Genomic DNA, 16,070 nt, shown 5'->3' on the forward strand with positions numbered 1-16,070 from the left:
GGGCTGTCCTGTTTCTCACCCTTCTCTGCTCATATCCGCTCTGCCTCTATCTTCACCTTTGATAAGTCGCCCACTGCCAGAGAATTTGTACTGATCTCCATTCGGCAGGTCCTTCAGAATGGCTCTCATGTTTAGTTCAATTAGCCGCTCAGCATGGGACTTACACGAATGTATATATACTCGGTCAAAGCCGTCGGCGTCTTTCAACATGGATTTCGCCCGTAGGACCTTCACTTTAGTCGCTAAGTCTGCGAATTCAACCTTCACTACGCCTGGACGATTATTTCGAGGACGCATTCTACAACAATGGTCAATCTGAACATCAGGAAGTTCAAGTCCGGAGTGAATTAGCTGCGCCACCTTCATATCAAGGTCTTCTTCGTCGCCGTCCGCGTCCAAGTTCACAACGATGATTGAACGGTTTGGGTCAAAGGTCGTCTTGTCGTTTTTACGTGATAGATTATTTTCTAGGCTATCTTCAACCTTACGTTCTAACCTCTCAACCCGAGTGCGTAGACCAGCTATCTCCAGCATAAGCTCATCTTTAATCTCCTTGGTAGAACTCCTCATTTCCGATAATAACTTTGCCTGGTTGCTGTCAATGCGGTCAAGTCTGGAACTCAGCTTTTCAATAGCCGCCATGACACCACTATTTTGCTCACCAGCTCCTTCGTCAGTGGCAGCAACACTGGCGGAGGTACTTCTAGCACGAGTTTCCATACCACCTTTGGTCAACTTAGTCTGGGGAGGTTTATTTCCCGACATGTTGCATCAAATAGTCACTATTCGTTACAAAAAGGCACGCAAATATCGGAGAAATTTCTGCCCAACTTCAAAAACATGCGTTACTCCTCACGCATGCGTACTACTACTGATTGTCTAAAGCCTTCATATAACTTTCTAACTTGAAAGGTGTATATAGGACAGCTGATTGTCTAAAGCCTTCATATAACTTTCTAACTTGAAAGGTGTATATAGGACAGCTGATTGTCTAAAGCCTTCATATAACTTTCTAACTTGAAAGGTGTATATAGGACAGCTGATTGTCTAAAGCCTTCATATAACTTTCTAACTTGAAAGGTGTATATAGGACAGCTGATTGTCTAAAGCCTTCATATAACTTGAAAGGTGTATATAGGACAGCTGATTGTCTAAAGCCTTCATATAACTTTCTAACTTGAAAGGTGTATATAGGACAGCTGATTGTCTAAAGCCTTCATATAACTTTCTAACTTAAAAGGTGTATATAGGACAGCTGATTGTCTAAAGCCTTCATATAACTTTCTAACTTGAAAGGTGTATATAGGACAGCTGATTGTCTAAAGCCTTCATATAGCTTAAAAGGTGTATATAGGACAGCTGATTGTCTAAAGCCTTCATATAACTTGAAAGGTGTATATAGGACAGCTGATTGTCTAAAGCCTTCATATAACTTTCTAACTTGAAAGGTGTATATAGGACAGCTGATTGTCTAAAGCCTTCATATAACTTAAAAGGTGTATATAGGACAGCTGATTGTCTAAAGCCTTCATATAACTTGAAAGGTGTATATAGGACAGCTGATTGTCTAAAGCCTTCATATAGCTTTCTAACTTGAAAGGTGTATATAGGACAGCTGATTGTCTAAAGCCTTCATATAACTTTCTAACTTGAAAGGTGTATATAGGACAGCTGATTGTCTAAAGCCTTCATATAACTGTCTAACTTGAAAGGTGTATATAGGACAGCTGATTGTCTAAAGCCTTCATATAACTTTCTAACTTGAAAGGTGTATATAGGACAGCTGATTGTCTAAAGCCTTCATATAACTTGAAAGGTGTATATAGGACAGCTGATTGTCTAAAGCCTTCATATAACTTTCTAACTTGAAAGGTGTATATAGGACAGCTGATTGTCTAAAGCCTTCATATAACTTTCTAACTTAAAAGGTGTATATAGGACAGCTGATTGTCTAAAGCCTTCATATAACTTTCTAACTTGAAAGGTGTATATAGGACAGCTGATTGTCTAAAGCCTTCATATAACTTGAAAGGTGTATATAGGACAGCTGATTGTCTAAAGCCTTCATATAACTTTCTAACTTGAAAGGTGTATATAGGACAGCTGATTGTCTAAAGCCTTCATATAACTTTCTAACTTGAAAGGTGTATATAGGACAGCTGATTGTCTAAAGCCTTCATATAACTTTCTAACTTGAAAGGTGTAACTACTGTACAGTCTCAAACCAATAATATTTTCACTGAAAATTGTTCCAATACCAAATAATTAGACTTTGTACATGTTCATTTGAGGTCTATTTTAGCCATAAGTACTGTAGTTATAAATCTAGATTGCATTGCAGACATGTTTTGGGTACAGACCCAAAATCAATTTGATTGGATTTCTTGTACCATACTAAATGTACAGCTACACAAATGTGTTTATCTACAGCTGATTCAATACTGTTTAGGGTATATGGTTGTCTGGATGCCAACATGGTCTCTAACTAAACCATGAGAATGGAGGTGTAAATCTAGGTATAGAACTAAACTAGGTACGATATCATTTTTAACAAATATTCCAGTTGCAGGTAGTATACCTTTAACAGTTACAGGAAATACCTGAGTCATCAAAAAACCAAGACTTTAAAAGTTCTTTATTATCTATCACTTTAATTACCAATGGTAGTATTTTGAAAACAATGTAAGGATATCTGTCATTTTATGGCTAGCTCTTTTACATTTGTTGGGAGTTACTTGACAGCTGGAATTAGAATATCTGTCATTTTATGGGCTAGTTGTTTTACATTGACAGTCAGCTAGTTTGTTGTACACATTAAACATGTAACTGAAAGCTTATAGTAAGGGACGATCACACAATGTCACACAAGCTCAACCAGCAAACTTTGTTCATTAATTGGGGGGGGGGGGGAATCTGGCGTCAATGCGATTGCTGAATTCATTTTTGCACTTCCAACCAGCTTCTGTATTTACTACTGAGATGTTGATAAGGCCTTATGTATTCAAGAAAAAAATCATAAAATCATCGTCCCTAACAAATAACAACTAACACAAACTGAATTAATTTGTTTTGATTTACATTCCAATCTTCCAACAGATATTATAGCAAAGGTTTAATAAATATGTTTACATACATGACATGATTAGACATGAATAGAATAAATTAAATTCTTACAAACAAACAAACACCAAGAATTCAAGTTATGTTCTGTACATTCTTAACATACAATTGAATGATTAATACACAGAATGTAATCAAAACAAAATACTTTACTTGGACATAAACAAGGGTGGTTTCTTTATCCTCTCTAGTTTTGTTGTCATTATGGCAGTCATGAAAATACACAAACCATGGAGTAACAAGTAGTTTCTGCTGAAAGAAAAAAATACTAAAACCAACATCTTGCCATATATATACTTCAAAGAATATAATTTTCAACAGAGGTGTCTCACAAATAGAAATATTTGATGTGTGTAGCTGTCTTCATTATACACACTGCTGGGAACACATTGTACAAACTAAATACCATAATGGGAACATGTTTTACAAACTATTAAAGTAATGGAAACACATATTACAAACTAAGAAATGGCACACACAGTACAAACTAAGTAATGGAACACATATTACAAACTAAGTAAGGGGAATACAGTACAAACTAAGTAAGGGGAATACACAGTACAAACTAAGTAAGGGGAATACATATTACAAAGTAAGTAAGGGGAATACATATTACAAACTAAGTAAGGGGAATACACAGTACAAAATAAGTAAGGGGAATACATATTACAAAGTAAGTAAGGGGAATACATAGTACAAACTAAGTAAGGGGAATACATATTACAAACTAAGTAAGGGGAATACATAGTACAAACTAAGTAAGGGGAATACATAGTACAAACTAAGTAAGGGGAATACATATTACAAACTAAGTAAGGGGAATACATATTACAAAGTAAGTAAGGGGAATACAGTACAAACTAAGTAAGGGGAATACACTGTACAAACTAAGTAAGGGGAACACACAGTACAAACTAAGTAATGGGAATACACAGTACAAACTAAGTAAGGGGAACACATATTACAAACTAAGTAAGGGGAACACACAGTACAAACTAAGTAAGGGGAATACACAGTACACACTAAGTAAGGGGAATACATATTACAAACTAAGTAATGGGAACACATATTACAAACTAAGTAATGGGAATACATATTACAAACTAAGTAATGGGAATACATAGTACAAACTAAGTAAGGGGAATACATAGTACAAACTAAGTAAGGGGAATACATATTACAAACTAAGTAAGGGGAATACACAGTACAAACTAAGTAATGGGAATACATATTACAAACTAAGTAAGGGGAATACATATTACAAACTAAGTAATGGGAATACATATTACAAACTAAGTAAGGGGAATACACAGTACAAACTAAGTAATGGGAATACATATTACAAACTAAGTAATGGGAATACATATTACAAACTAAGTAATGGGAATACATATTACAAACTAAGTAAGGGGAATACATAGTACAAACTAAGTAAGGGGAATACATAGTACAAACTAAGTAATGGGAATACATAGTACAAACTAAGTAAGGGGAATACATATTACAAACTAAGTAAGGGGAACACACAGTACACACTAAGTAAGGGGAATACATATTACAAACTAAGTAATGGGAACACATATTACAAACTAAGTAAGGGGAACACACAGTACAAACTAAGTAAGGGGAATACACAGTACAAACTAAGTAAGGGGAATACATATTACAAACTAAGTAAGGGGAATACATATTACAAACTAAGTAAGGGGAACACACAGTACAAACTAAGTAATGGAATACACAGTACACACTAAGTAAGGGGAATACATATTACAAACTAAGTAAGGGGAATACATATTACAAACTAAGTAAGGGGAATACATATTACAAACTAAGTAATGGGAATACATATTACAAACTAAGTAAGGGGAATACACAGTACACACTAAGTAAGGGGAATACATATTACAAACTAAGTAATGGGAACACATATTACAAACTAAGTAAGGGGAATACATAGTACAAACTAAGTAAGGGGAATACACAGTACAAACTAAGTAAGGGGAATACATATTACAAACTAAGTAAGGGGAATACACAGTACAAACTAAGTAAGGGGAATACATAGTACAAACTCAGTAATGGGAATACATAGTACAAACTAAGTAATGGGAACACATATTACAAACTAAGTAAGGGGAATACATAGTACAAACTAAGTAAGGGGAATACACAGTACAAACTAAGTAAGGGGAATACATATTACAAACTAAGTAAGGGGAATACACAGTACAAACTAAGTAAGGGGAATACATAGTACAAACTAAGTAATGGGAATACATAGTACAAACTAAGTAAGGGGAATACATATTACAAACTAAGTAAGGGGAATACAGTACAAACTAAGTAAGGGGAATACACAGTACAAACTAAGTAATGGGAATACATATTACAAACTAAGTAAGGGGAATACATATTACAAACTAAGTAATGGGAATACATATTACAAACTAAGTAAGGGGAATACACAGTACAAACTAAGTAATGGGAATACATATTACAAACTAAGTAAGGGGAATACATAGTACAAACTAAGTAAGGGGAATACATATTACAAACTAAGTAAGGGGAATACATATTACAAACTAAGTAAGGGGAATACATAGTACAAACTAAGTAAGGGGAACACATAGTACAAACTAAGTAAGGGGAATACATAGTACAAACTAAGTAAGGGGAATACACAGTACAAACTAAGTAAGGGGAATACATAGTACAAACTAAGTAAGGGGAACACATAGTACAAACTAAGTAAGGGGAACACATATTACAAACTAAGTAAGGGGAATACAGTACAAACTAAGTAAGGGGAATACACTGTACAAACTAAGTAAGGGGAACACACAGTACAAACTAAGTAATGGGAATACACAGTACAAACTAAGTAAGGGGAATACATATTACAAACTAAGTAAGGGGAATACACAGTACAAACTAAGTAAGGGGAATACATAGTACAAACTAAGTAAGGGGAATACATATTACAAACTAAGTAAGGGGAACACATAGTACAAACTAAGTAAGGGGAATACATAGTACAAACTAAGTAAGGGGAATACACAGTACAAACTAAGTAAGGGGAATACAGTACAAACTAAGTAAGGGGAATACACAGTACAGACTAAGTAAGGGGAATACAGTACAAACTAAGTAATGGGAATACACAGTACAAACTAAGTAAGGGGAATACATATTACAAACTAAGTAAGGGGAATACATATTACAAACTAAGTAAGGGGAACACATAGTACAAACTAAGTAAGGGGAATACATAGTACAAACTAAGTAAGGGGAATACACAGTACAAACTAAGTAAGGGGAATACACAGTACAAACTAAGTAAGGGGAATACAGTACAAACTAAGTAAGGGGAACACACAGTACAAACTAAGTAAGGGGAATCCACAGTACAAACTAAGTAATGGGAATACACAGTACAAACTAAGTAAGGGGAATACATATTACAAACTAAGTAAGGGGAATACATATTACAAACTAAGTAAGGGGAACACATAGTACAAACTAAGTAAGGGGAATACATAGTACAAACTAAGTATGGGGAATACACAGTACAAACTAAGTAAGGGGAATACAGTACAAACTAAGTAAGGGGAACACACAGTACAAACTAAGTAAGGGGAATACAGTACAAACTAAGTAAGGGGAATACACAGTACAAACTAAGTAAGGGGAATACACAGTACAAACTAAGTAAGGGGAATACATAGTACAAACTAAGTAATGGGAACACACAGTACAAACTAAGTAAGGGGAATACACAGTACAAACTAAGTAAGGGGAATACATATTACAAACTAAGTAAGGGGAATACATATTACAAACTAAGTAAGGGGAATACATAGTACAAACTAAGTAAGGGGAATACATATTACAAACTAAGTAAGGGGAATACACAGTACAAAGTAAGTAAGGGGAATACATATTACAAACTAAGTAAGGGGAATACATAGTACAAACTAAGTAAGGGGAATACATATTACAAACTAAGTAAGGGGAATACACAGTACAAACTAAGTAAGGGGAACACACAGTACAAACTAAGTAAGGGGAACACATATTACAAACTAAGTAAGGGGAATACACAGTACAAACTAAGTAAGGGGAATACACAGTACAAACTAAGTAAGGGGAATACATATTACAAACTAAGTAAGGGGAATACACAGTACAAACTAAGTAAGGGGAATACATATTACAAACTAAGTAAGGGGAATACACAGTACAAACTAAGTAAGGGGAATACACAGTACAAACTAAGTAAGGGGAATACATAGTACAAACTAAGTAAGGGGAATACACAGTACAAACTAAGTAAGGGGAATACATATTACAAACTAAGTAAGGGGAATACATAGTACAAACTAAGTAAGGGGAATACATATTACAAACTAAGTAAGGGGAACACACAGTACAAACTAAGTAAGGGGAATACATAGTACAAACTAAGTAAGGGGAACACATAGTACAAACTAAGTAAGGGGAATACACAGTACAAACTAAGTAAGGGGAATACATAGTACAAACTAAGTAAGGGGAATACACAGTACAAACTAAGTAAGGGGAATACATAGTACAAACTAAGTAATGGGAATACATATTACAAAGTAAGTAAGGGGAATACAGTACAAACTAAGTAATGGGAATACATATTACAAACTAAGTAATGGGAACACATATTACAAACTAAGTAAGGGGAATACACAGTACAAACTAAGTAATGGGAATACATATTACAAACTAAGTAAGGGGAATACATAGTACAAACTAAGTAAGGGGAATACATATTACAAACTAAGTAAGGGGAATACAGTACAAACTAAGTAAGGGGAATACATAGTACAAACTAAGTAAGGGGAACACACAGTACACACTAAGTAAGGGGAATACATATTACAAACTAAGTAATGGGAACACATAGTACAAACTAAGTAAGGGGAATACATAGTACAAACTAAGTAAGGGGAATACATAGTACAAACTAAGTAAGGGGAATACACAGTACAAACTAAGTAATGGGAATACATATTACAAACTAAGTAAGGGGAATACATAGTACAAACTAAGTAAGGGGAATACACAGTACAAACTAAGTAAGGGGAATACACAGTACAAACTAAGTAAGGGGAATACACAGTACAAACTAAGTAAGGGGAATACATATTACAAACTAAGTAAGGGGAATACAGTACAAACTAAGTAAGGGGAATACATAGTACAAACTAAGTAAGGGGAATACAGTACAAACTAAGTAAGGGGAATACAGTACAAACTAAGTAAGGGGAATACATATTACAAACTAAGTAAGGGGAATACAGTACAAACTAAGTAAGGGGAATACATATTACAAACTAAGTAAGGGGAATACAGTACAAACTAAGTAAGGGGAATACACAGTACAAACTAAGTAAGGGGAATACATATTACAAACTAAGTAAGGGGAATACACAGTACAAACTAAGTAAGGGGAATACATATTACAAACTAAGTAATGGGGAATACATATTACAAACTAAGTAAGGGGAATACATAGTACAAACTAAGTAATGGGAATACATAGTACAAACTAAGTAAGGGGAATACATAGTACAAACTAAGTAAGGGGAATACATATTACAAACTAAGCAATGGGAACACATATTACAAACTAAGTAAGGGGAACACATAGTACAAACTAAGTAATGGGAATACATAGTACAAACTACTAGTAAGTAAGGGGAATACATAGTACAAACTAAGTAAGGGGAATACATAGTACAAACTAAGTAAGGGGAATACACAGTACAAACTAAGTAAGGGGAATACACAGTACAAACTAAGTAAGGGGAATACAGTACAAACTAAGTAAGGGGAATACAGTACAAACTAAGTAAGGGGAATACATATTACAAACTAAGTAAGGGGAATACACAGTACAAACTAAGTAAGGGGAATACACAGTACAAACTAAGTAAGGGGAATACATAGTACAAACTAAGTAAGGGGAATACACAGTACAAACTAAGTAATGGAATACATATTACAAACTAAGTAAGGGGAATACACAGTACAAACTAAGTAAGGGGAATACATAGTACAAACTAAGTAATGGGAATACATATTACAAAGTAAGTAATGGAACACACAGTACAAACTAAGTAATGGGAATACATAGTACAAACTAAGTATAAATGGGAATACACAGTACAAACAAGTCATTGAAAATGACATACTCCCCGCTATGATTGGGTTTTAAGGAACTGGCAGTTTATGTTGTCATTTTCAAACCTGGTTAATGTTGTTTGGCCACATATGGTTGTTTTTGATATTACTACTCTGTTCAAGCATGTCTGAGTTATGGCTTTGGACATGAAAACTGCGCCAACAAAATAGCTGCCAGGCAGCCATATCGGATTGTATCACGACGAAAATGGATATGCACATGTATGTCACAGAACACTGTGCTAATACCAACTTTGAATGAGATCTGTTCAAGTATGTCTGAGTTATGGCTTTGGACATGGAAAATTCGCAAACAAAATGGCTGCCAGGCAGCCATATTGGATCGTATCATGACAACAATGAATATACACATGTATGTCATAGAACACTGTCCGAATACCAACTTTGAACGAGATCTGTTCAAGCACGTCTGAGTTATGGCTTTGGACATGGAAAATTCGCAAACAAAATGGCTGCCAGGTAGCCATATTGGATCGTATCACGACAACAATGGATATGCACATGTATGTCATATAACACTGTCCTACATGTAATAGCAACTTTGAATGAGATCTGTTCACACATGTCTGAGTTATGGCTTTGGACAGGGAAATCTCCCAAACAAAATGGCTGCTAGGTGGCCATATTGGATCGTATCATAAAACAAATTGACGTGCATATGTATGCCATAGTATGTTGCCCCTGTACCAAGTTTGAAAAAAATCGGTCCAGGCCGTCCAAAGCCATAACTCAGACATGCTTGAACAGATCTCATTCAAAGTTGGTATTAGGACAGTGTTTGATGACATACATGTGCATATTCATTGTTGTCGTGATATGATCCAATATGGCTGTCATTTTGTTGGTGCAGTCTTCATAAACCCCCACCCCCGTAATTGACCCATCCTTTATTGTTGAATGGTTTATTCCATGACATCATCTTGAAGAGTAGGCATGTCCCATGTCCAACGATGAGAGACACAACATGAGTTCAATTGGCATGTTCCATGTCCAATGAGCAGACACAACATATCTAAGTCTGTTTGATTTAGGTTCACAAGTGTTGTTGCGTGATCAGAGTAGTGATATCAAAAACACCCATATGGGGCCAAACAACATTAACCAGGTTTAAAAAAAAACAATCATAGTGGGGACTATGTCATTCTCAATGATTTGTTTAACTAAAATTTACTTCTATGTCAAGTTTTACCCACACATTCAACCTTTCATATATGGTGACATACACTTGTACCTGCATGGTTCTATTTTATTCTGTTATATTATATTATGTTTATTCAACAAGGACTAAGTATGATAACTATGCTAGCAAACAATTTTGTGTAACGTGACCTTGATGAGTTCTTTGAAATGATATCTGTTAAGTCTGCAGGCTATCATTTTCCTGGAATTTTCACTGAAGTTATAATATCAAAGGTCATGTTTTACCAAGCGTGTGTAGTCAACCATCTCAATGTTTATGGATTCAAAGACAGTATAATTACTCCAAGATCAAGTAAAATTAAATGTTTCATCATATTTGCAAGATACTTTAAATGCTTTAATAAGAGTTTATAAGAATTATAAAAAAGTTGTTTTCTATTAATTGAAAATTAATTTATTGATTACTTACAACCAATAGTTTGTGTGTGTGCATGTGTGTGTATGTATGTATGTATGTATGTATGTATGTATGTATGTATGTATGTATGTATGTGTGTGTGTATGTATGTATGTATGTATGTATGTATGTGTGTATGTATGTATGTATGTATGTATGTATGTATGTATGTATGTATGTATGTATGTATGTATGTATGTGCATGTATGTATGTGCATGTATGTATGTATGTATGTATGTATGTATATATGTATGTATGTATGTATGTATGTATGTATGTATGTATGTATTACACATTAAAAGGAATTATTAGTGCAATTTCTAACTAGTGTCTTGTATGAGAACGCAATATCAACTTTGACATTGGATAACTTAAATGAGGAAATAAGTGTCAATTATATTATGATACTTTGACCTTTGACCCTTGGTGTTAGTGAACCATTCATGGATATGAATGGTAATAAACAAAGTTGGTGGGGTTCTAGTCATTCAGAAAGTTATTTATAAATTTGTTTCATTTCCTCTGCATAGACAATAAACATCCTGGGTGGAGCTCTAGTTTTCTACTGCTGTGCACAGAGTTCTACCCATGACAATGTAGTGTAATTACTAGACTGGTAACCATGTCAAATAGGTCCACAGCTACACTCCATAGTTATTGTTGATTAACATAGGCATTGTGTTAATTTATTTGGCTATAAATTATAATTGCTCAAGACTGAAACCAGGCCACTGTAGGCACTATGCTATGTCAAGGATATCACAGGTTAAAGTTGTTGTTGGTCAAATCGCTTTCAAATATTAATTTTCATATTCTCTTCACCATGCATGGGTAGTGAAAGTCATATTTAATTTGTCATTGTTTCTGTTTGCAATAATAGGAACGTGTCTCTAGCAGTCGTGAAGATTTGTCACCAGAAATAGCAGCAAAGAAAGTACCGGATCAGAACGGAGAAGAAGAAGACGGATACGAAACGGAAACACCACTCCCTCCACCTATGGAAATACAGAGTTTGCAATTTACACAGCAGTTAGACCAAGAAGAAAGTCAACGACATGTAAGAAGAAATATTTCATTGATTTTGTTGTCTTTTAATATCTGTATTTAAGCCAGGTATTTCTTTTTCAAAAGTTGGAATCGGATAGTTGATTACTTGACTGTATCATTGCACATTTCATGTATGAAAGAAGAATGAAAACAGTATATTACATTTCATTGCTTGTCTATATAATCTTGTAAGAATAGAGACACAAGCAAAACATTGGAAAGTGATTGACCTTGTAGTGAATGCTAACACCATTAAAATGATAATATTATACAGTTGATATGTTACAGTCATACAAACAAGTTTGGAACATGGCCATGTTGTGTATTATTAGTGTATAAATTATGTATATTGACTACATGTGAGTATTGCACTGTTCATATGACAGTAACATCCAATCACAGTCACCAAATATTTACAACAGACATTGCATACTGCACTCCTATCCCGTTAACCTTTGAAATATTGTTTTTTGCATTTATTTTTTATTTCACTTGTTTACTATGTTCGTTTTTCCGTCGCTACCCCACCTTTCTTGTGACACAGTCAGGAATTTCTGTGAAATCAGCCGGCTCTTTATCTGACGTGGCCAGTTCCAGCGACCTGGCAACTGAGATAGAACAAATAGTCAGACAAAGAATGGTATGTCTACACAGCATGTTATAAAGCACCTCATTTTTTAAAGCAAATTTCTCATAACTTCTTCCACTTGTGCTACTGTCACTTCCACCACAATTAATATGATGATCAAATCGTGTACACTTAGCATGCAAAATACACTTCACAATTAATATGATGATCAAATTGTGTACACTTAGCATGCAAAATACACTTCACAATTAATATGATGATCAAATTGTGTACACTTAGCATGCAAAATACACTTCACAATTAATATGATGATCAAATCGTGTACACTTAGCATGCAAAATACACTTCACAATTAATATGATGATCAAATTGTGTACACTTAGCATGCAAAATACACTTCACAATTAATATGATGATCAAATCGTGTACACTTAGCATGCAAAATACACTTCTTCCTCTAGTTATCAACACTCCTAGCATTTCAAATACAAGTCCATCCCACATGGACAAGTTACCTCTCCTGTTTACGTCTTGTCAAATTTATGACTGAAAATACCAAAGCACCACCCATTGTTTGACCTAAAATGCCATACGGCAAGATAGAATATGTATAAGCTCAGAGAAAAGTAAAAGCACACAAGGAAACATGTAAAATGTATCTCTGAATGTCATTATTTGGATTATTTATGCCAAGTTCAAAGCCATGTGATGTCAATAGTCAGACTGTGTCAGAATGATTCATATGTGGTTTGTTGAAAGTAAACTAAAGGTACAAACCACTCTGTTCATATGATAATATCTATAATATCTATTTGGTCAATGTGTGTTTGTTGTATTTAAAAATAGATACATCCTCTTGTACTTGAGATGTCTTGATAGTTGACATCTCTTGTACTTGATAGTTGACATTTAAGGTACTTGATAGTTGACATTTCAGGGACTTGATGGTTGACATTTCTTGTACTTGATGGTTGACATTTCATGTACTTGATGGTTGACATTTCTTGTACCTGATGGTTGACATCTCTTGTACTTGATGGTTGATATTTCATGTACCTGATGGTTGACATCTCTTGTACTTGATGGTTGATATTTCATGTACTTGATGGTTGACATCTCTTGTACTTGATGGTTGACATCTCTTGTGCTTGATGGTTGACATTTCATGTACTTGATAGTTGACATTTCATGTACTTGATGGTTGACATTTCTTGTACTTGATGGTTGACATCTCTTTTACTTGATGGTTGATATTTCATGTGCTTGATGGTTGACATCTCTTGTACTTGATGGTTGACATTTCACGTACTTGTTGGTTGACATTTCATGTACTTGTTGGTTGACATTTCATGTACTTGATGGTTGACATATCTTGTACTTGATGGTTGACATCTCTTTTACTTCATGGTTGACATTTCATGTACTTGATGGTTGACATTTCATGTACTTGATGGTTGACATATCTTGTACTTGATGGTTGACATCTCTTTTACTTGATGGTTGACATTTCAGGTACTTGATGGTTGACACTTCATGAACTTGATGGTTGACATCTCTTGTATTTGATGGTTGACATTTCATGTACTTGATGGTTGACATCTCTTGTACTTGATGGTTGACATTTCGTGTACTTGATGGTTGACATCTCTTGTACTTGATGGTTGACATTTCAGGTACTTGATGGTTGACATTTCTTGTACTTGATGGTTGACATCTCTTGTACTTGATGGTTGATATTTCATGTACTTGATAGTTGACATCTCTTGTACTTGATGGTTGACATTTCTTGTACTTGATGGTTGACATCTCTTGTGCTTGATGGTTGACATTTCATGTACTTGATGGTTGACATCTCTTGTACTTGATGGTTGACATTTCTTGTACTTGATGGTTGACATCTCTTGTACTTGATGGTTGACATTTCTTGTACTTGATGGTTGACATCTCTTGTACTTGATGGTTGACATTTCTTGTACTTGATGGTTGACATCTTTTGTACTTGATAGTTGACATCTCTTGTACTTGATGGTTGACATCTCTTGTACTTGATAGTTGACATCTCATGTACTTGATGGTTGACATTTCATGTACTTGATGGTTGACATCTCTTGCACTTGATGGTTGACATGTCATGTACTTGATAGTTGACACTTCATGTACTTGATGGTTGAGACTTCATGTACTTGATGGTTGACATTTCATGTACTTGATGGTTGACATTTCAGGTACTTGATGGTTGACATTTCATGTAATTGATGGTTGACATTTCATGTAATTGATGGTTGACATCTCTTGTACTTGATGGTTGACATCTCTTGTACTTGATGGTTGACATTTCAGGTACTTGATGGTTGACATGTCATGTACTTGATGGTTGACATTTCAGGTACTTGATGGTTGACATGTCATGTACTTGACGGTTGACATTTGATGTACTTGACGGTTGATATTTCATGTACTTGATGGTTGACATTTTTTGTACTTGATGGTTGACATATCGTGTACTTGATGGTTGACATCTCTTGTACTTGATAGTTGACATCTCTTGTACTTGATGGTTGACATCTCTTGTACTTGATAGTTGACATCTCTTGTACTTGATGGTTGACATTTTTTGTACTTGATGGTTGACATATCGTGTACTTGATGGTTGACATCTCTTGTACTTGATAGTTGACATCTCTTGTACTTGATGGTTGACATCTCTTGTACTTGATGGTTGACATCTCTTGTACTTGATAGTTGATATTTCATGTACTTGATGGTCGACATCTCTGGTACTTGATGGTTGACATCTCATGTACTTGATGGTCGACATCTCTTGTACTTGATGGTTGACATGTCATGTACTTGACGGTTGACATTTGATGTACCTGACGGTTGATATTTCATGTACTTGATGGTTGACATCTCTTGTACTTGATGGTTGATATTTCATGTACTTGATGGTTGACATCTCTTGTACTTGATGGTTGACATTTCATGTACTTGATAGTTGATATTTCATGTACTTGATGGTTGACATCTCTTGTACTTGATGGTTGACACTTCATGTACTTGATGGTTGTTTCATGTACTTGATGGTTGACATCTCTTGTACTTGATGGTTGACATTTCAAGTACATGATGATTGACATGTCATGTACTTGATAGTTGACATCTCTTGTACTTGATGGTTGACATCTCTTGTACTTGATAGTTGACATCTCTTGTACTTGATGGTTGACATCTCTTGTACTTGATAGTTGACATCTCTTGTACTTGATGGTTGACATCTCTTGTACTTGATAGTTGACATGTCATGTACTTGATAGTTGACATCTCATGTACTTGATGGTTGACATCTCTTGTACTTGATGGTTGACAGCCCTTGTACTTGATAGTTGACATCTCATGTACTTGATGGTTGACATTCCATGTACTTGATGGTTGACATCTCTTGTACTTGATGGTTGACATTTTATGTACTTGTTGGT

The 16,070-nt window shown here is 34.9% G+C and overlaps 1 protein-coding gene across 1 annotated transcript in view; it reads left to right on the forward strand.

The window, feature by feature from the left end:
• Nucleotides 1-16,070, forward strand: part of LOC144451069 (triple functional domain protein-like) — a 365,406-nt gene that overhangs the window by 248,229 nt on the left and 101,107 nt on the right. The window contains exons 27-28 of the mRNA XM_078141839.1: nucleotides 11,839-12,015; nucleotides 12,550-12,645. Of these exons, the coding sequence (XP_077997965.1) occupies nucleotides 11,839-12,015; nucleotides 12,550-12,645 (273 nt within the window). The remainder of the gene's footprint in view (nucleotides 1-11,838; nucleotides 12,016-12,549; nucleotides 12,646-16,070) is intronic.

This window comes from Glandiceps talaboti, chromosome 20, assembly GCF_964340395.1.
Source record: "Glandiceps talaboti chromosome 20, keGlaTala1.1, whole genome shotgun sequence".
Taxonomy (NCBI): domain Eukaryota; kingdom Metazoa; phylum Hemichordata; class Enteropneusta; family Spengelidae; genus Glandiceps; species Glandiceps talaboti.